Source organism: Atractosteus spatula, chromosome 9, assembly GCF_055471065.1.
Source record: "Atractosteus spatula isolate fAtrSpa1 chromosome 9, fAtrSpa1.hap1, whole genome shotgun sequence".
NCBI classification, from domain to species: domain Eukaryota; kingdom Metazoa; phylum Chordata; class Actinopteri; order Semionotiformes; family Lepisosteidae; genus Atractosteus; species Atractosteus spatula.
Genome location: NC_142714.1, coordinates 8,388,857 through 8,411,014, shown reverse-complemented (window position 1 = coordinate 8,411,014; position 22,158 = coordinate 8,388,857). Strand labels below are relative to the sequence as shown.

Below are 22,158 nucleotides of genomic sequence, written 5' to 3'. Positions count from 1 at the left end.
TATATTTTTTACGTTGAGCTTTTGGTGGTGTTGCCACCTTTTAAATATAAAAACGTCTCTTCTACATTGTATTTTTCATTCCAATCGTCCATGTACGACAGGAGCTTCGGGCAAAAGCCAATTTCTCTCAAAAAAAATAAATAAATTGTCCTCGTTCAGTATTTTCTCAGCGCTGGGAAAAGGCTCAGGTTAATAAAAAAAGAACAGGTCAGGTGCCAATCCTAGCCTTGACTAGAACAGTGTAGAACTTGATACTTTGATGACATGAAAGCTGGTGGCCGTGTCTATCCAGATGTAGTGTCCCGCAGGCTGGATGAGGTCGGGGGCAGACTGGGCTGCGTCCTCCCCACACCTGCTGCTGAAGAGTGCCGGTTACAGACTTAGTTTCCTGGGCCTTAACCGGTGCCCCGTTTGCTGCTGGGATAAATCCCTACCTCTCTTGCTCTCTGAAAGGTGAATCTCAGTCTTTCCCTCGGCCGCTGGCTCCTCTTAAGATTTGACGTCCTCTAGCAGAGACTAATCGAAAATATAAACTTTTACACTCTTCCGTTTCTTCGGCAAAATGCAAACAAAACAAGTGAAACAGACACTACAACAAGGAAAACAGTAATACGTCACTTTCATATCTTGATTTGCCTTATTGCTTTATTACTGTTATGGTACAATTGCTGTTTCCTGTATATATATATTATTGACAATTTCTATTATGACTTTTATTTCTCTGAAGAGGTTTGGGATGTTCATTTAACATGAAAGGTGTCACATAAAACACATCATGTTATTATGCAAAAGAACAAGTAATAGGTTTATTCCATGCTGAAAAGAGAAGAAAGAAAACACAACGTTTCGGCCGCGGAGCCTTCTCCTAGTGTGAGCATGTTATTATGCTGCTGAAGAGCAGTTAAAAAAATTTGTTCAAAACCTAAATGGCGACTCCTTTCCTCATCGTACAACAAGACGATCGCATTTTTACGTGAAATTGAAAGTAACGGTGTGTTTGTATATTTGAATGAATTAGTTATTTAGTGTTAAAACGGTGTATCACTTGAAGATTAACCTTATGTGCCTCAGAGTGGAAACAGTAACAGCCGTTCCGTATCTCTTCTGTCCCTTATGGGTACCCGTAGATAGCTGTCTTCCTGTTTCCCTGTTCTGTGGTGGTTGTGCTATCCAGGCAGAAATACCGGGTGGGCACCAATCTTTGGCATCCATGGAGCAGATTAATAACATCCAGGTCGTTCCGTGCACCAGCTCCAATTACCTGAAACCGTTCAGGGTGAATTATAGCCAGGTGAGTCAGTGCAGCTCACTCGTTGTGCATGATCATCTGTGTGCAGTGGGTGCTCCCCTGACCGGACTGTGTCGTTTGTCCCATTCATTTCCGCAACAGGCCATTCCCTGTTTTACAATGACACTGCTATTATTATATCGATATTGATAATAACACACTAGCTGATAATGGTTATCTGTTTGCGCGCGTGTGGGATTTTGTGCACATTATGTGAATTAAGAGACGTTTGCAGGAGAATAAATTCAACGATAGAAGCGGAAGGTTAGCTTCAGCTTCTGTCATTACGGTCGGATTCGAGGATCATTCGACACAGTGTCTTGCAGCGGGCATCGCCGAGAAGGGTACCTTCTTCGTGATCTGGACAAAAGTCGTGCAATTCCAGCTTTCCACATCTCCTTGATTTTCTGTAAATAGAGGTCATCTCCCTAAAACACGAACGTACTCTGCGATCTCGCGTTTCGCCTAGCTCGTCACGACATTAATATACATTTGTTTAATTGGTAAATGGATTGCAAAGCTCTGTCAACGATATGCCTAAAGCCCTACAGCAATAAATCAGACGGTTAAGTGGTTATGCCGACCCATACATGTTGAACAATAAGTGCTCTTACCAGTATCAGTCAAAACCTTAGGACAGCCTCTAAATGAAAGGATGATCATATTTCAAATGCAGTACCAGCTCTGCATGATCTCATTTTTATATTCCTCGATGCCATTTGCTCTGATCATTTGTCAATGTTCTGGCTCTGGCCGTGTCTACATCTGTCTTTTAAGGGGAGATATTATCCCTGTTCTAAATTCTGCTACCCCCCCTAAAGCGAGCTTAACAGATAGCCTCCCCTCTGCAAAGCCAAATCCATGATGCCGGTAAGAGTTGTGGCTCAACTGGGGATTGGAATGAAACTTTTCCGTAAAGATTTTTAACGGAGAAGTTCCAGATCTGTATAATTACCACGTGGCAACTGACTTACACAATTCTGGTGTTGTGACCCTTGAATAAGCGAGTGAAATTATGTCCTAAAATAAGATCTGATTGTTCTTTTTTCACAATGCATTAAGTTGGCGTGTCGCCTCAAAAATAAAAGTATTCTTGTGACCTTAAAAACACCTTACATACTCTACATGCATAATCAGTAGCCAATAAAGGTCTCCTGAAAGCTACTGGATAATTGTCTGCTGTAATGTCTCACTGTAGAGTCAGAGCTCAGCACACACAGATGCCCCCAATTCTCTAAAACAATACCATGATGCTTTGTTTCTCTCTGAATCTGTTTAGCAGTTCCAGTCGTCACATGTAATGGTGTTTTCTAGTAAAACAGTTGTTTTCTTTGGATGCCTTCGTAATCAGCTCTTATTTATTTTTCTTTTCTGGGGCACCTGTTTGTGTTTCCTTTCAATTGTTTTTGACGTCCGCGCCGCGGCGCTGACATTCTTGCGTGGTTGTCAGACTTCCGCGCATTGAAGTCTCCAGCCCAGCACATTGCAGTCATTGTACTTTCAAGTCCTCCGGTCTTCCAGGCGAGTCGTCACCCTTGTTGGCTGAGCATATCCGCCGCATTCACTACAGTTCAATTCAAGGACCAGGTGACATCCCCGATCGAATTGGACTGGCCGTTGGCCCGGGTCTTCCATGCAGTCCAAAATGTCTTTGCGAGCATGGTCTTTGTGGTAACGCGGTCTTGCTCATTGGGTCAGGTCTGAATCCAGACTTCTAAATGGTAGTGTGGTGCAGAGGAGGTGCATCGTGACCGCATTGTATAGCAGTCATACAGTATGCTGCTCCACGTGTGTCAGCTATTTACTGCTGGCCCTGGTGAGCCACAGCCCCTATACAGAACCTCACTTCCTCTGTGGCCAGAGAGCTGGAAGTGGTAGTGATTCTGACCATTTAGACCAATGCTGGACCGCTTAGGCCAGCTAAAGCGCTATTAACTGAGCTGCCATTCAAAAAAACAACAACAACAGAATTTAAACTCTTCAGAATGCAGTGTCAGTATTGGTGGTCTGTAAAGCAAGATTTAAAATGAACATGTGAGTGTCCTTACGCTGAATTCCGTAGGTGTTTATTCAAGGATTTGTACTGCTGCCTTGGAATCTGGGAGTGGGTGTGTGTGGTGACAGTGGTTGAATGGCTTTGTGGATTGCGCCCAGTGTGTACCCAGGCTCTTTTGATGTGTCTATTTAAGCTGGAGCTGCAGGATTGAGTCACTCACACCCACATAGCCAGAGCAGCTCTGTCTGAGACGGCGCTTTGTCTCCTTAACGGGAAGCACCCAGGTGCCTCTCAGTGACTCCTTCACCTGGGAAATGCGGATCAGGTTCTGGTCCTCCATCCTTTGGCTGAGTAAAACCCGATTAGTGTCCTCTCCTGTCAAAGCAGTGGCTCCGAGCTGACACCTGGACTAAGCTCTTAACCAGGGATTCTCAGTCCTTGTCTTTGTAGGAGACTTCCTCTTCTGCTTTTTGTTGCGTCTGATTCTCTATTCCTTGACCATTTGTGAACAGTTTTCTAAATTAGTCATTTTGTTTTCTTAGTTTCAGAAATATCCTGCAGTATTTTTTCCAAAGTAGTTCATAAACTGGACTCTGCTTAGTCTCTCCTCAGCTCATGTAACGAGCTGTTGTCCTGTATAACACTTACCTAGTTATTAGTGATGCACCGACAGCTGGAAATTAATATTGTGTTACTACCTTCTCAGTAGAAACTCTGCTCATTCTGTATGTTTTCATTAACTTAAAGTCAAGATACGTGACACTGAAGCTGAAACTGGTTAAATAAAGCAAATCGTACTAATAAGGTCTTAATAAGCTTCAATCGAACATTTACAGAGGGCGGGGTCATTTGTCCTTCTCAGGCTTTTAGTAGCTAATTGAACAGAAGCTCCCACCCAGCTCTTCCTTGAGCACAAGACAGAGAGTATTGGCTTCAGCACTGAGGCTGGGTTAGCTTGTTCCAGACTACCGCCTACCTTCATGTAAAGAACTGTTTATCAGTTTGAAATGCCCTTCTTCCAAGTTTCCACTCATGTCCTCTGGTTTGTGTGAAACAGTTCCTGGGGTTGAATTTTGATTTCTCAGGACCTCTGGGGATTCTCAATACTTGAATCAGGTCCCCTCTTAGTCCTGGACTGGTAAGGCTGGTTACATTCATTTCTCTGTCTTAGCCTGAAGTTTTAGGATATTAATTTGAACCCTGGAATGTATTTGGTCTTTGGTCTTTCTTCTCTGGACTGACTGTGCATTTCACAATTTTAACATAAGACACCTTGATAAACATTCACCATTCATGAGCTTTGTATATCCCAGCATTCTCTTATCCTTTTTATTGCTTCACCAGAGTTTAGACGATGAAAATGATGCGGATCTGTATACTGTAAGTATCTAAGTCATTCTCTCGTGTAGCCCCTGGGATTGGATATCTATAGTTTTTATTTTTCTTGCTTGCTTGCAGCACCGTGCTCTTGTCTGTCTTCTGCCAGGTGTTTACCATCTCCTGAATGTGGCCTAAATCTTTTCTGGAGTTAAGATCTGGTGTCTGAACACAAGCAGAGTTTAGCTCTGAGATTCTTGTATTCATACAAATAAGGTGTGAGGATGCTGTTAGCTGGAATGTCAGCTTACACTGAACTGATACTGTTTTTTATTATTGTTATTGCTTGAGCAGTGACATTAATGTCCGGTTTTGAAATTGATGTCCTATCACGCAGTAAAGACAGCCTGTCAGAAAGGCTGGTATGATGCTTTCATGGTATGATGTGTTGTTGCAGTCAGATAATTAGGGAAACAATTCCATGGTGACGTGCCACAGGACTTGCATTTTTGCTGTATAGACAGATATTTGAGGAGTATGCTGTGTTGTTTTAATTCAGTGAATAATTTTGCATTGCAAAGCTATAGTTACTGACCTTAGAGCAAGCAATAACACCATAACATACCCTCATGAAAGGAGACAGGTGAAGATGGAATTGCTGAATTAGCTGCTATGCGAATTTGACATAATAGTCCCCATTACCCGTAAAGCGCTTTGAGTGGAGTGTCCAGAAAAGTGCTATATAAGTGTAAGCAATTATTATTATTATTATTATTATTATAATGTTTAGTGAATTTCCAGTCATTTTATACAGTATTGGGAATTAAAATAATAATAATAATTGCTTACACTTATATAGCACTTTTCTGGACACTCCACTCAAAGCACTTTACAGGTAATGGGGTCTCTCCTCCACCACCACCAATGTGCAGCCCCACCTGGATGATGCGACGGCAGCCATAGTGCGCCAGAACGCTCCCCCACACACCAGCTATCAGTGGGGAGGAGAGCAGAGTAATGAAGCCAGTTCACAGATGGGGATTATTAGGATTTCCACTTCGCCCTGTGGTCTTCTTCTGCTGACTGAATGGATGGTTATGGACAATAAGTGAACTTTAAGAGACCAGTGTATGGACTGTCTCTAAAGGAATAACATCAGCCCAGTCAAGAAGGCCTACCCTGCCACAGAGCCAGAAGAATGATGTCTCTTGTGCCGTTGTTACTGCAGACAGGCAGTGATAGTCATTACAAGGAGTCGTGATGCCTGCATTCATTTTCCGAAGGTGAATTTAAAAGCCTGCTCCTTGTTCATGACAAATCAAAAAATGTACGTACATATGTGACATATCTGTTGCAAAATAAATTTTTGTTGTGACATTTAGCTTACGGCTGATAGACGTGCAACAATAAATGTCACCAGTGTGTCGGTGTATAAAAGAAGTCTATTGTTGCTCACTGGAACTATAAAGGAAGTAAGTGCTGTTGCTTTGATGGTTTGCCTTAAATACATTCTGGAACTGGAACATTCATTTACACTGACTTCATACCTCAGTGACAGCTGCACTGACCTGTTCAACGCCTAACCTTGTTACTTGAACAATTGCTTTATAAATAGGCTGTGATATAAGGCTGCAGAGATGTTTTTGGGACAATCTGGCTTGTCAAAACTGCATGGCGATAGGTCTCTTTTATCACTATTGCAGCTAGTCACATAGAATAAAGATTTACAAGGATCATTATGGTTTGTCTGGAATTCCCCCTTTTTTAAAGGGATTATTCTGATAGAATGCATTTGTATCTTGTATCCTTTGATGAGAGATTTGGAGCTCTGTTGTCATTGACAACTAACTGAAGGCACCATATGGACGAGCCAGCAAGGTCTGTTACCCAGAATCCTATGCAACGGCAGACAGGAGCTACTGGGACATGAGAATGTGATGTTGACCACTGTAGAAAGCAGTAGGGTTTTACAGGATAAACACACATGCTATATTGGATTTCTGTGTACATTTTGGAAACAATTTGCAGCAAATTGTAAGGAGTGCTTCTGAAGATCTTATCAAATAACAGAAACAAATGGAGGTTAAAACATTTATAATCTTTGTTTACAGTAAGCAAGGATGAAGAGATTCCCCAGCAGGCAGCAGGAGGCTCAGCATCCTAATCTTTTGGATCTGGGGACCTCATGAAAGAGCATTGACACAGAATTGTTGAGGGAAATAGATGTTCTAAGATGGGGGTATTTGTGGGAGGGCTTGCTGTCCAGCTGAGGTAGTTTGTAATGCATGTTCTGCTAGGCCTCTGAATGTCCTCTCTTCTGAGTGAGGCCTGTCCTGTTAGCACCATTGCCGACCCAGGCAATGGAATTCTAGAATATTTTCAGAATCTATTCTCATCTCATCTCACCTTTCCCTTTCTTGTGTTTGTCTTCCTGATCTCCTGGGAAGCGATTAGAAGGATGCTGGAGCGTAGAGCTGGCATGGCGCTTGTCTCGCGTCCTGAGATGGGCTCACCCACTAATCGCGTGGCTCCTCACATCAGGCCCGCCCCCGCCATTGTCCTGTCACCCGTCCTCCGGCGTGCATGTCTGAAATTCCCCGTGTTCCCAGCCACTTTCACTTTCCTGGAAAAATGCTGTCCATAGCAAGTTTGTACAGAACCCGCTGGTGGTCTAGTGCCCTAGGCGTTTAGTGGGAAGTCTTTAATTCATTCAGATTTTAGTAAGAAGACAGTGATTTCTCATCGCTAAACAGTAGCATTCAGCCTTTGGAATGAGGTTGGGTTGACAGTGTCTGTATCCTTGTGTTTTTAAGCAAATTTTATTCTGTTTCAACTTTTCCACTGTGTTGAACTGTGGTGTCCAACTTGTGTGAGCATTAGAGAAGGGTGATGATTTTAATGTAACTTTTGTATAGAAGCATTTCATGCCCTATAGCACCACCGGGGCGGAGCGCTGGCTCTGTGGCTAAGGATCTGCGCCTGTGGCTGGAAGGTTGCCGGTTCGTATCCCTTAACCCCAGCTGCTCCAGGGGCGCTGTACATTGGCTGACCCTCCGCTCTGACCCCAAGCTTCTCTCTCTGTGTGTGTGTCTCATGGAGAGCAAGCTGGGGTCTGCGAAAAGACAAATTCCTCATCCAAGAAATTGTATAGGGCTAATAAAGTGATCGTCTTCGTCTTCATACCCTATAAATGTGCTGTTTTCCTAAGGTGTTAAAGGTTCTTATTTGGTCAATCCTGATGGATGGTGTGGGATTTGGTTCTCTTCCCTCCTTGTTTCAGTTATTATTTTTAGTTATTTTGTTTGTTTACAATAAATTCTCAAAAGTTTTGTTTTACCCCTCAAGTCACTGGAAGAGATGCAGGAGTAAAAGCAACTGCATGCCCAGCAAAAAACAAACAAACAAATAACAAAACACAAAGTTTTTGTTCAAACGGCTGAAACATCAGACCGAAAGCCAGAGATTCGTGGATCAAGACGTAATTGATTAGCCGATGCATGAGATGAGCTCGGCTCGGCCAGATCCTTGGAGCTGCTCATGCAGAGCCGCGGCCATTCAGAGATCTCGCCCCAGCAGCTGGGCAGGACATGGCCGGCTGCTCCGGGTGACAGGCTGCTGGATTAGGGGCGATATCAAAGGCAGGGGGGGGGGATTAGGGGGCAAGCGAGCGGCTGACAGCAGTTTGCGGCAGTGGAGAACAGATGAGGGACAATGGGAGCCGGGAGACCAGAGAGGATCAGGGGTGAGGAGGCCATGGGAAACGTGTGGCAGCATCGCCGGCGCACCAGCCCGCTGATCCTGCTGAATAGCACAGGAAATGGGATTTGCTCGGACAGATGTGATGAGGGGTGATGAATACATTAGAGCCGAATGAGGGAGACGAGCACAAAGGTGAGAGTAAGCGCGCTTCCCATGGAATCGCGAAACTCCGTCTTATAATTGACGCAGGGGGATGTGCAACAGTTCATTCTCCAGAGGCCACACAGTCCAGCAGTGGGTGAGTGCAGGTGGCACAGGGTCCACTGGACCGGAGGAACGTCTTTGCCTGAAATGTCCCTCCCTGTGTTTTTTTTTCTCCTTTATTTTCACTCGGTCAGTGACGCCTTTACCCCGACCGTACCGATATTGCAAAGTTAATACACAGAGGAAGACAGAAAAGTGTCAGGTTTTCTTTCATCTGGGCCCTGTTGTGTGCGCTGGGTTGCGTGGGCGTCGGAGAGGCAGGTGGGCAGTGCGGTCACGGGAAGGCCTCTGAGCTGCCCCCAGATCGGCTCGGGGGCTGGGCCCTGGCATCTGGAGGCCAAGACTTTGAGGCGCGCCCCCTGACTGTGAAAGAGAGGCCTGTGGGACGCCCAGCTTGATTAGGGGATCCCCTCTGTTCTGAGCGAGAGGCAGAACAGTGCTGAGAGTGGGCAATCAGGGTTCAGTACTGTTATCCACAGCGCTAGTGCTCATCTCTCTGCCATGCGTCTGTACGAATGTGACTTTCTGTGTACCCGTGTGCCAGTTTTTCCATTCACCCTGCAGTTCACTGAGGGACAGAGGCTGGATGGTGGCGTTGCTGAGAGGGTTAAGGAAATCTGCGCTCTATAAAAGGGCGACTACATTAACAATTTGGTTTATCAAACATCGCAGACCACCTAAGGTCCTGATTAAATCTTTCTTGCCTCACCCCGGTTTTGTTATTTGCTCATGAGGTCAGTTTCTGGGAGGGGGACAGAACAGTGCTAAATATTTTCCCACTGTAGGTGGTGACACAGCTCCTTTGTTTCAGCTGGCCATTCTTTTTTTTATTGTGTTTGTGTCCTGCGTTATCATTTCCTTGTGAGATTGTGAATTGTTGAGAGGAACAATGATATACAATTAGTGTTCAAGAGACTCATAAATCATCTTAATACGTTGTGTAAGGAGTAAGGTAGATGTTGGCCTTTTCAGTTTACAGTCAGAAATGCGTGTTTGTCTCTTTCCATCTAAGCGTAAAAGGTAAGGAAACTTCCAGAGTGCGGCGATGAAGCTGGTTTTCTCTTGGTGTGTTTCTTACACAAGGGAGCTTGACTAGGCATGGCTGTACTGCTGATTTACCATCTGATTAGGCAGGTTTGTGTTGAGCGCTAGGTTGTCTTCACAGCTAGAGGAACGTGGGGACAGTTCAGGAAATTGGCTTGATCACAGAATTTGTGAGCTGGAAACAGTACCTCATTAGTGTCTGGTGCCCCCTGATTAATGACCGGGGGTGGGGGTGGAGGGGGGATTCGGAGAGCGGCATGCCAGGGTCTCTCTGGGAAATGCACCTGTGAGACCGCCGAGAGAGCAGGGCGCGACACAAAGACAGCGCCAGGAGACAAAGAGCTCCATCACCCCCTGCCCTGGCCCTTTCATCTCTGGTGTTTTGCGAAGCAGCACGTGAGGAAAACAAAAAGACCCTTTTATCTAAACAAGTCAGCTATTCTTCGGAGGAGCCCCTCCCCCTCAGCACGCTTGCACGCCCGCGCGGACCCAGGGTGACGCACTAACGCCCGCTGGCACACTTGCAGAGTGCCAACATCCCCAGTTTTTCACTCGGATGAATCCAGTCGGTATTGGAGTTTTTGTTGCACCCATAAAGGTGTTCTGATGGCCGGTTGTGTGTGCATGTTTCTTTTTTCCATGAATCATCTGCGTAAAGGAACGTTTCTTCTTAGACTCGGGCAGGGGACGAGGCGGGGGGGGGGGGGGACTTATTTTTGTGGAAACAGGCTTGTTTTCAGTCAACACGAAATCTGCTTCAGAGCAGCAGGAGAAATCCAGCAGGTGAAAGCGGAGGCTGTGTTTATTCAATACCACACCGTTCCCAACACAGACGGTCTCTGCTGGTTTCAGTACAGCTTGATCAGACCTGGCTGCGGTGCAGTAATCAAAGCCAGCTATTGGTCAGCTGCCCGCACTGAGCACATGTGCAGGTCTGTGCCTATATGTGGCACAAATCCAGCGTGGTACACTGTCGGTTTATCGCATGTTTCAACCCATAAATATTCTAAAGGAAGACGCCTGTCTGGTTTTGTAGGGGCACCAGTGTTAGAGGGCAGAGTTCATGCAGACTGATCTAAAGTTTTCTGTTTAGATAAAGATAGATGTCCTTCCAAATCAAAGGCTTCCAGTGTGTAGACTCAAAGCCTGGGAAGGATATGAGTTAGCATCAATTTCCTGTTCTATTTCAGGTTCACGGTCTGAGTTAAAGTAAGGTGGAAGGAAATGTGTTCACCCCCTTCTGTCCTTTTGAAGAAATAAATGCAATGCAGTAAGTTGCTGATCATACACCGCAGATCTTTAATTCTAAATCACAGCGTCTCTTGACTTCAAAGCCAGCGCACAGGTCAGATGGCTGTTTCTCAGGCTCCTTTCAGTAACTGAATTGTAGAAAGTTCAATATTTAAAGCACACATGTTGCACACCTCTCAGTGAAGATCAGAATACAGAAAAAATGCAGAGTGTTCAAAAATGTCAAACACAGCATAAAGTAAGCATTCTTTAATTCGGTTTTTGAATAGTTTTTGGAGTTTCAGATGAGCTGTTTTTGAAAACATTGCTCCAGGTGAACAGACTCGTCTGAGGGTGCCAGTGGGACTGAATGCTGGGAAAAACTTCTTTTGGAGTCACACCTGTCCTTGTTCCTGAAGCGTGCGCAAAGACTAACTCGAAGCAGTGGCTGTGTGTCATCGTCTCAGGCACACTTCTCCATCTCTAGAGAGTTTCGCTGTCCTTACAGTAGTGTTTCTATTAAAAAGGAGTGATTTAATCCCCAGCAATTCAGTAGCACGTGGTGGGAATTATTGACTGTGATTGTAAATGACAGCGGGACACAGAGTCCATTTTCACAGCTGCTGAGGGCAAGTAATAAACTGTGCAGCAGATCGCAGATGATAATTAGACTTTAAGCACCTCGGAACAAGATCTTCTTTTTTTTCTCCCACTCTGAGGTCTTTATCGCACTGAAGGCTTGGAGAGCACATTAACTTCGAGGTCCTGCCCCTGGTAATCAGTATAGTGATCTGTGTAGGCCACGATTCCCAGTGTCCCAGCAGGCTATTCACTCTGACCCAGCAAGTGGCCTTGCTAATGAGAGATCCTGCCATCTGTGGACATTTCTGGGGTTCAAGCTGCCTTGAAAACGAATCCTCTAGGGGAAAAAGGACCAATGAATTGCATTCAGACACGCTGCCTTTGTCATTGAAATTATGTAATGAAAAAATATTGGGTCGCATTCTTGCTAGGCTTTTCAATCCCTTTTCTGTTCACCGCCTTACACACACACAACAGTATATTTATCTGTTGTCAGCCACTGCTGACAAGGGAGTTAGAAAATGTTAATGATGACTCGTGAATATCGTTGAATTTTCAGTTGAGAGAAACTGAGAGAGGAGTGTTTTTTTTATTTTTTAAAAAATTATAGATAGCCATCAAAGCTTCCAGATTTTCTTGTTGTTTTGTTTGGTTCTGCATTTAGAGCCGTTTGGTTGGCTCAAGCATTGGCCCAGCACCATGCCAGTAGAGGAAATTTCTTTCAGTGAAAGCAAATGAGCAGGAGAGGACAGGAAATCGTATGAGGTGAATGACACACGAGTATAAAAAGCTCTTTGTCTTTTCATTGCTTGTAGGTTCCTTTGAAATATTGAATTAGAGGTGCATAGGCCGCTGCCGGGCTATTCTTGGCTGCTTTCTGAGTGTTTACTTTAAGCACATCGGTTTCTAAAATCTCTTACCCAAGCACTCAAGTCTAAAAGAGTAAGCTATTGAAAGTGAAATGCATTGAAGAGACCTTTATTTTTGTACACATTGTGTCACCAATGGGCGGCACAGTGGTTAGGACTGCTGCCTCGGAAACCTGGGGCCCTGGATTCAGTTCCTTGGGGGTGCTGTCTGCGTGGAGTTTGTATGTGCGCCCCCAGTTTTCCACCAGATGCTCCTCTTGCTTGCAGTAGTCCAAAGACATACTGGTAGGTAACTGGCTTCTGGGAAACTTGGCCCTGGTACACGTGTGTGTATGTGTCTGTGTGTGCCCAGCGATGGCCTGGTGTCATGTCCAGGGTGTGTCCTGCCTCATGCCCATTGTTTGCCAGATTAGCCTCCCGCGGTACATAACCCTGTACCGGGAAAAGAAAATGTATAGATGGATGATTCAATACTTTGAGAAGTTTTGCATGGAAAGGTTGACAATTCATGTTAGGTTATTTTGAGACTGGGGCCATTTTCAGATGTCACCGCTTGGTTTCACTAGTAACATATGTTTCACACTTTCCTCAGCGAGTCCGTCTAGGCTTGGATTGGGCTGTTTTCTTGGCTGACCTCCTTGTTTTTAGCAGACAGTGTAGGTTGCTTGTGTTCCCGCTGCACCAATCAAGTGAACTTGATTTGTTTTAGACCATTGACTGCCTTGTCAGAGGGCAGTAGGTAACATGATGCTCCAGATGTGAAGGTTAAGATTTCAAACCTTATGCAGGTCAAAATGAGAATTTGGGGCCTTTGTGTGACTTAATTGTTAGGAATCAGGATCTGGGACTGGAGAGTCATCGATTCGAATACTGGTTGGGATGCTGCTGTTGTACCACTGAGTCAAGGCACTTGGCTCAGATTGGTCTGTAAATGGGTCTATAGATCATCATTAGAAGTGAGATTTTTTTGATTAGCATAAAGAATTTACAAGTTAGAAAGTTATAAATGTTTTTGTCACATTACAGTGGGTACTTTCTTAAATTAGTCACAATGTTTTTCTTGTCTTAGCAGTCTTTTTCAAGCTCCATCTCAGTGTTGCGATTTCACGATATTTCTAAAGCGATGTCCGTCTTGTCTACTGCCTGTTTTGTTTCCATATTTGCGGAAATGCCAAGCGAACTGTATTCCAGAGCCGTTATCACAAACTTCATGTTCTGTTTGCAGACGAACTCAGTCCCTCGATTTTGTTCACAGTTGGTTTTCTAAAGTGAACTGTACCCAGTCCTTTTGCCAGATGCACTGAGACAACCTCTTCTTGTGATCGGTTGAAAGTTTGGTTTGTTTGAAAGTTTTTGACGGGTGCTTGAAAGTTATTATTCGTGTTGTAGGGATGCAAGGGGTCACAGCGCAGTCCAGTGCAGGTGTGAGATGAGTTTAATTGTAACGAAAATGGCCACTTCCAGAGAACACTGAAGGAGACACACATGAGGTGTATTTCCCACAGAGCCCCGAATTGCAAAAGTTTTACAGACGTTTTTATAGTCCCAGTCCAGTGATTTTATTACCATGAATGGGGGTTAAAGAGTCCACATTCTAATGGTCCAGTGCCTATTCCACGTTTGTTCAAAGTGTTCCCTAGCCAGGTCAGGAGACCAGGTCAATGACCTCAGGCCAGAACCAGATATCTACAATGTTGTTCTCTTAATGAAGCGATCCATACCGATACGAAACAGTGCAGTAGAGTCTCCAGTGCGAACAAGCTTCTTGTGTAGTAGGAGCTTGGTTATCTTCAGGGAAGACTTTTTTTTTGGGTATCATCCCTGGGATCTTTCCCACTCTCCTTTAGCTGATGGTGTTGGATTTGAAATGTAGGTTTACAAAAGCTTCTGGGTTGCAGTGCATTCTTCAGTCTTTACCGGGTCTCTGCATGGCCCAACACAACAGTGAAAATGACTCTACCACTAAGAACTTCTGGTCAGTGACTGCTTAGTTCTGTAATGTTTGCTCTTCTTTCCAGCATCTCTCGGACATGTCTTTTCATTGCATCTGTGCCAGGTTACTGGCATGCGTTTCTTAAGCCACCTACTGCCAAGCAGTGTGGCAGGACAGGAGGGCTGGTGGGCGAAATGAAGAGGGTGTGTGTGTCCTGAAGTCCATCACCTACTGTAGCAGGTGTTCAGACCACACATCCTCCCGTGTGTGTGTGTTGGGCAGAGGGCTGCTTCTGATGTGTGGCCATCTGGCTGTTTAATGAGAATGTGAAATAGAAATTGTTTTACAGCTCCCACACTAATGAATTGGGCAACCTGTTTTCTTAATTAATTTGGCTGTTCTGGCCAGAGCCTTCTGGAAAATGTTAATTAAAAAGTAGATATTGGGCCTCCTGACTGATTCGATCACAGGCGCCATGGCTTCAAGATTCAGCCACACACAGGGGAGGGGTCAGCCCACGCTCCCTCGCTCTGCCCTGTGTGGGGGTGCAGGGTTTGGAGCTGGGGGCTAAGATGTGAAAAATGCACAACTGGTGATCCCAAACCAGGTACTGTTCTATGTTTAGAACTACAAAATATTTCCCACCCAGAAGAAAGACAGGGTTATGAAGAGAACATGTTAAACGAGCTGTTGAGCTGCGTCGACTGGATTCTACGAAAGGATTTGCATACTGAAGTTCCGTCCAGTTCCAGCTGTACACCCCTGCTACCTGATTGCATTTCAAACAGGTCGTGCTTTCACTGTTTCACATGCGATCTGGTTACTCTTTACATTCTCAGGGGAAAGTAGACCCTCAGACTTCCACCTCAAAAGCATGTCCCACTTATTGAGCTTATCAGTGCCTTGGCTGGGAGAATTATAATCTCCAGGCTCTTATTGTAGCCCTGTACAGCAAGATGTCTGTGCAAAGTAATCTTCCCGGAGTGGCCTGAGATGTTTGTTTTGTTTTTGGTCTTTGCTTCACAAGTTTAGGCACAGTTGCTTATGCCTCATGCAGATCTCTGTTTCAGGACTACTGGCCAGTATTGCTGGAAAATCTCTTGCTCAGTAGTAGCACCCTGGATGTCTGAGAAATGTAGGGTTCATGTTTGATAGTGGTAAAAAAGATGAACGAGTTTCCTTCAGTTTTTTAAAAACTTTTGACTTCTAGCTCTACAGAGCTAAAGTCTCAGAATTGTACATGAAAACAGTGCGACTGCTCTCTTCAGGTGACACCCTGGGGAGATCTGAAACAGAAGACCTATTCTCACCCTTGTCTAAATACCTGCCTACAGCCTGACATGGCCACCTACACAACTCCCCCCCCCCTCAACAAGCACCACCCACCTCCACAAATATGCACACAGGCATGCACTTGTAATGTAATGATATCACACCCACTAAACCAGAACTGTAACATTAATCTCACACCTACACATATATGAAGTTTACCCGCTCCATAGGGGAACATAGAAGAGCAAGGATTCACTTGAAGCTTGCGAATGGCCTTTATGAAACTATGAAGTATCATTTGCTAATTCTTTCTTAGGAGCAACGTTTTGGCACCCGAATGAGTTTTTTTTTACTAGTCTGCTGGTTGGGGCCCATGGTGCCGAGTCTTTTGCATTTTGATTTGCTTCCTTTCCATTTCACTAATCTCATGGGCATGGAAAAGATGATTGTGCTTTCCCTGTAATTTTGAGGCAGGATGTTTGAGACTGTACTAATCTAAGTAGTTAACCATGATCCTCTGAGAAAACTAATTTGACACTGCCAGATCAAATGTGTAATGTGCTTATAGGACAGAACACCCGAAAGCACAATTTGCAGTGTACTTTGAGACACTGTGAAAACAGGTAATAGCTTGTTAGAACATCTCCTTTACTACATACAAAGGCATTTGCTTTTTGTGTGCAACATACGGTACATGAGTATTTTGTCTTTCATGTTGCCGTGTAATATCTGGCTGTGATCTGTACCCTAGTTGAGTGCAGCAAATTGTGTGTTAGTTCATGTTTGCTCAACCACCTCCAGAGCCATTAAGACAGAGACCTTTGGACACACAGCACAAAGATATGCCCTTAGGCTAGCAGTTTCAACACCCGTTTCCCTCCAGAATAACCACAGTCTGGAGCCAAAAGGCACAGGCAGCAGCTATCATGTAGATATAGCCAAAGGCAAAGATGACCCTGAGCTCTTTTGCCAAGCTGTATTTGCTTCAGTTATATAATATGCAAAGCCCCTTCAGGAGTTTCAGTTTTCTCAATCAGTCTGAGAGGAGTATTAATAATTCAGGGACAATAACAATACTATGAGAGCCTTGCCATTTATTGACCAATAAAGCAAGCTCATAGTGATAGATTTCAGTTAGACTGTTTGGTGAATGGCCCATGAGATCTGATTTTTAGAATGGGAACTAGCTTTTCTGGGAAGCACAACAAAGATGTTCTTTTTAGTTAATGTCATTTTATCTAGACGGCTTTATAGACTTCTGCATTATTTCAACAGGTCTATTGTAGGGCTCCCAGATAGCAAGCACTGTGTGTATTCCACAGCATTTAATCCTACTGTACCTTGTTCATCCTCTGCAAGCCTCAGGGTGGTTCTTTATAAATAACATCAGGAATAACGTTTGGAAGCTTTCTTGAGATAATTCAGAGCGGTACAGCATAGGCACCTGGTTACTCATGAAACAAAATTAGTAACTTTTCTAAAAAATGATAATGAATAGTGCTTATAAGTTTAGATCCAGCCCTTGTCAGAGTCACAAACTGCGGGTTTTGAATGTAATACAAACTAGAATGTAAAAGGCTAGTTTGCAGGCTGTGTTAAGACCTCACAGCTGTTCACTGGTAAAAGACTTTGTGATCTTTTTACTTTTCCCAGCTTTCTGTGCATCGTGATCCCTGACATTTCATCAGTATCCCTCAGTGAGAAGCTTATTCTGCAAGCTTCTCACTTCTGGTGGCAAGGGCTGTGTCACCTACAATCTTCAGAGGCCCAGAGTGTTGTAGGAAAGTCTTCATCAGAGGAGCAGGACACAGTCTTGTGGTTCAGTTTTATTGAGCTCAATAAGTCCAACAATGCATGCTGGGTCTGCCCCACAGAACAGACAAACTGTAAGGGTTTCCCAGTATATATACAGTCAGAAGAAAGTTTGTTTCACAATCTGAGTGCTTGTCCTGTTCTTCGATATGTAATTACTTCTTGTCCTACTCTGTCTTGCTCTAGGTTCTGTCCTTTGATGTGCAGCAGACATTGGTCTGCTTTGTCCAGTTTGTGGGTGTTGTATTTGTCTTTTATTATGTAGTGTTAAGTCACTGGGGCTGCTAAAGCAAGTCAGCTTTATGGCATCTTAGCTAACCTTTGGTGAAGGCTACATTTACAGACCCCGTCAACACCTCTCACAGTGTGCTGAAGTGGTGACATTGTGATGCTGGATAAGTGAGATATATACATGTCCCACTTCGAGAGTCACATGGACTTTTCATCTCTGATGCTTCCCTAAAGCATTAAAATAATTGTGCCATGTTGTGGGAGGGTATTTTAAATAATTGAATGTGTTCCATCAAGGAATGCACTAAACCAGTAGTTTAATTTATTTTTTCAGTTTTGGACTGAGTGGTTCCCAGAGCCCTGATCTGGCATGAAGCAGCTGAAGTCGTCTTTTCTTTGTCTGCGAGTGGAATGCGTGTTCAGTATTTACGGTGGTTGAATTCCAAACATTGAAGGGGAAGCTGTATCTGGCTGTGGAGTTGTGCAACTTCACTGGCACAGTGTCAGGAGTCCCCTGCTCTGATCAAATCTGACAGTTTTATTTAAAGAAATTTTAAAAAAATAGTATATGCTTGCCTTCTTACATATTTAAAGATCCAATTTTTAATGATAAAAAACAATGTTACTAAGCAGCTGTGTGTGTGGCCTGTTGAAACTAGCTCGAGAGACACTATAAGTGTAGGAAAATGTTTTTATAGAGATTTCACTTTTAGCAAAACCACAGGTATTCATATACCACAGGTATATGCAAATATGAACTCTTCAACAGGCAAGCACCATGCTAACTGCAGGTGTGAATAACACTAGAAAACATTTCCTTAAACAGTACCTTTGCTGACTTGTCAACCTGTACATTGAGAGACATGGATGGAAAAGGCTATCTGGCAAAAAGCTGAAGATCCCCTCACAGTTCCACCTGCTGCGTCCATTTTCTGACCCGAAACGGGAAGCTGGTGGGGTTTGAAGACAGCTTTTTCCTACTAGCATTCCGTTGATTGGGAAAGCTTTGATGAGAAACTGCAGGAAGTGCCTGGTAAGATATAGATCGCCAGGGGTGAAGGAGGAATCTACGCTAAGTTGTCCATTCCTCACAGCCAGCCAGAGCAGGAGAGAGCTGTCAAATGAGCAAAGCACAGAATGGAAACAAAAGATCTGGAGGAAATGAGGATAACCATGTAACTAGGCCTCTTAAAGCGCCTCAAGACTTGAGAATTCTCTCCTTTGCACGTTTCTAACATAACCTGCTGCTTTGTATCATCTTAAAGGGTATTTTAATGAAAGCACGCTACTGTAAGGTCCAGGCTTATATATGCAGGGGGCTTTGTGCATCGTGTGCATAGCTTGGTGGTGACCACTCTTCAGCAAATTCTACCCTACAGATTCATGGGGCATGGGCTCTCTGTGATTGATGCAGTCATGGCTGTGTTAACATAACCATGATCCTCTGAGAAGATGTCTTGGTGGAGAGCAGTTACAATGGGGTGTGTTTGAACTGAAAGGGCTCCAGTTGCTGAATCCTTCATATTGTTCCTGTCCAGTTTAATAGCATATAAAGCATAAGAAAGGTTACAAATGTGAAGAGCCCATTGGGCACATCTTGCTTGTCTGGCTGCTAATAATGATCCAAGACTTCGGCCCCTCTTAAGAGTTGGCATGCTTAAGAGGGGTCTAGATTCTTACAGTCCTGTGTAGAGAAGCACTTCCCTCTGATCCTGAATGTTCCTGAGCTTCTCCTCTGCTCCCTGTATTTTTGCTGATTTGGGAAAATCCATTATTTATGGGAAATGAAATGAACCTGTAACCCGTTAAGTAGGAACTCAAAACTTAGCCCCACAGACAATTAATAAACTGTAAACAGTCCATCTTGACGTGATCTACCTGGTAAACAAGGTGTGAATTGAAAGTGTTTATAGTTTTGAGCAAATTCCAGAATAGGCATTTGCAGGTAGGGCGCTCCACTCTAAGATGAGAAACAGTAGAGGAAAAATCTGCTTTGAACCTGAAAGTTGTTTTGTTTAAATGTTTGTGCATCCTTAGGGCCGGCTAGCTCGAACACTGGATACACAGGCGTGGGGAAAGATCCGTGCTTCTTCCTTCATTCTTTAAGCAGACAATTCCTAATCCGCCGGACAATCCCTAATCCGCTGCTCTGAATGCAGGACTCTAGGCCGTTGGCAACTGATTACAATGCCATTAATAATTACCAGCTCTTTAGTTACTCATTACGTAAACAGAGAATACTATGTTATTGACAACAGTATTCCTAAGGCTGGACTCTGGTTTCAGCTCCATTCATTTAGTAAGCAACCAGGGAAATTGGAACCAGCATTGTGTGTTTCTTCTGCTGTTTTATTTTCATTACAGACCGATAAAAGTGGTTTGATGGAATTTTGCTTTTGTTTGCAGTATCATGTATTTAAGCAGGTGCTATCCGGAAATGGCTGTCTGAGTCTATTTAAGTTACCTTAAGATACAGAGATATCGGGCAAAGTGCTATATGAGTATATATACATCCTTGAGTCAATACAACATTTTGTTTTCCGCATATCAATTCTTGTTCCACTCGATGTTTAACAAAATTTGCATTTTGTCGCATTGTAAAAAGCAAATACATGCATTGAAGTTTTTTGTTAACAGCTCTAAACTCTAGATAAGATTTTAAAGAAATGTAACGATGTTCATTTATTGCCATATTTAGATCAAGCGCGTGCTGGAACGAAACCCGAGCTGGTATTTCTGTAGGTGGAGTTTGTGTGCTCCAGAGACACATTTTGCTTGGTTTTCACTTCTAAGTGGACGAATGGATTGTCAGCAATTGTTTGGCCTCAGTCTTTATAGGTTTTGTGCGGTAATTATTCACTTAATATAATTATCCGTCCATTTTCAATTACAGCGTAGTCTAATACAGGGTTTACTTAAAACAGGGACAACTTAGAGATGCCAGTCGAACAATGGAAGGACACCAGAGCATCTTATTAACACCCACACAGCCTTGGGAAGAACAAGTTCAGAATTTCGAATCGAATCCCATGAATCAACATTTATGATGCAGCAACACCACCTGTGTCGCCTTCCTGCTGCCCCGTTGCTATTATCATTTTTATTTTTAATACCAGTAGCGTTTTATTGACGATTTTATTTTATTTCAAGATCTCAGAGAGCGGTAGGATTGCACACACAGAATACAGACAGCAGCAGTGAAAAGAAAGCAGAGGAAAAAAGCACATCAAATAGCACAACCAAGAATAAAGCGAAGCTCAAAAAACTGCAGGCAAGGGTGGTGCAGCCTATTGAGTTTCACAATGAGAAACAGCACCGCTGCAACATGAGCTGCTGAAGTGTCAGTGCACTCAGTGGCCAGTCCCATGACAAGAGGCGGTGGGGTGGGCATTTACAGGGAAAATGGCAGTGGAGGCTGTTCAACTGGCTGCTGCAGTAACTCCTATATTGCTATATTTCAATTGCATTAAAAATGTTACCCACCAAGTCTGCAGTTAATTGGCCAAACAAGCTTTCAGTATTGGGGGTTTGTGGGAAGAGAAAAGTTATCAGCAAGAGAACAAAATGGCGGTCAGGCAACCATCTTGGTTTATGCTGGAGCCCCATTTCGACATATACTAGTTATATGCGCACTGGAATGATGCCTGCCAAGTATAAAAAGAATAGGTCCAAACAGGTCCAAGGGTTGGTTTGTTTCAGAAGATTGCACAAAATGGCGGTCACGTCACCATCCCTGCTTTATGCAAGAATCCTGTTTGACAGTTTGCCAATAGCACTGTCAGCAGACTGCAGCTTCGAAAGTTTGTCCACACCAACTCTTTATGAAGAAGAGCTGTATCTGGATGCGTTTCACTTTTATGGTTATAGAAAGTCATGTCACAGCTTGTGAGGTTAAGTTGTTCCCAAGACAAGAGGCAGTCTGAGTTGTGAGAACAGAATGTTGGTCAAGCAAGAAACGTATCAGAGCCCTTTTTCACCATGTGTTATCTGTATTGGCATTAGAATAATAATACCTACTACATTTAGTGTTAAGTGTCCAAACAGTTTTTCGATAACAGCAGTTGTCATTAGAGGGTGAGCTATGCCAAGCAGGCTATGGCTTATGGTAGTCCTGTTTTTCACAGCTTTGATAGGAATCCTGCCAAAGTGCAAATATACACTTCAAAATGTAGCATAGTGGTTTCCATATGACAGCCAAGCCACGTGACCAATTGACCTGTCCCGGGGTAATCAACCGGAACAAATCTTTGGCAACATCTAGCACTCTGTGCCTAGTTTGGGATATGTACTTTTAATTGGGTTCAGAGAAGAAAAAGCCCCAAACTTTGATATCAACCCAATGTGTTAGCGAGATCGTGTGACCTTTCAGCTGCATTTTTCTGTCTGTTACAACTTTCCATGGGCCTCTAAGATCCCGAGAAGTTTCGTGGGTTTTCGGCAAAAGATAGCACTTGTGTACTTTCTACTTTTTATACCGAGTTTCACGGACGTGATGATGCACATGAGGGCCCTATTGCCCATTGGGTGAGGCCTGGTAAGAAGTCCTGCGCCAGCAGGTGTCTGTTTAAAAGTATGATTAGGAGTTGGACTGTACTCATACAATAAATTCCAGAGATACATT

At 43.8% G+C, this 22,158-nt stretch overlaps 1 protein-coding gene across 1 annotated transcript in view; it reads left to right on the top strand.

The window, feature by feature from the left end:
* The first annotated feature begins 1,128 nt into the window (after positions 1-1,128).
* nudt14 (nudix (nucleoside diphosphate linked moiety X)-type motif 14) overlaps positions 1,129-22,158 on the top strand; it is a 35,787-nt gene continuing 14,757 nt past the window's right edge. The window contains exon 1 of the mRNA XM_088925344.1: positions 1,129-1,291. Coding sequence (XP_088781470.1) covers positions 1,211-1,291 — 81 coding nt within the window. The 5' untranslated portion in view covers positions 1,129-1,210. The remainder of the gene's footprint in view (positions 1,292-22,158) is intronic.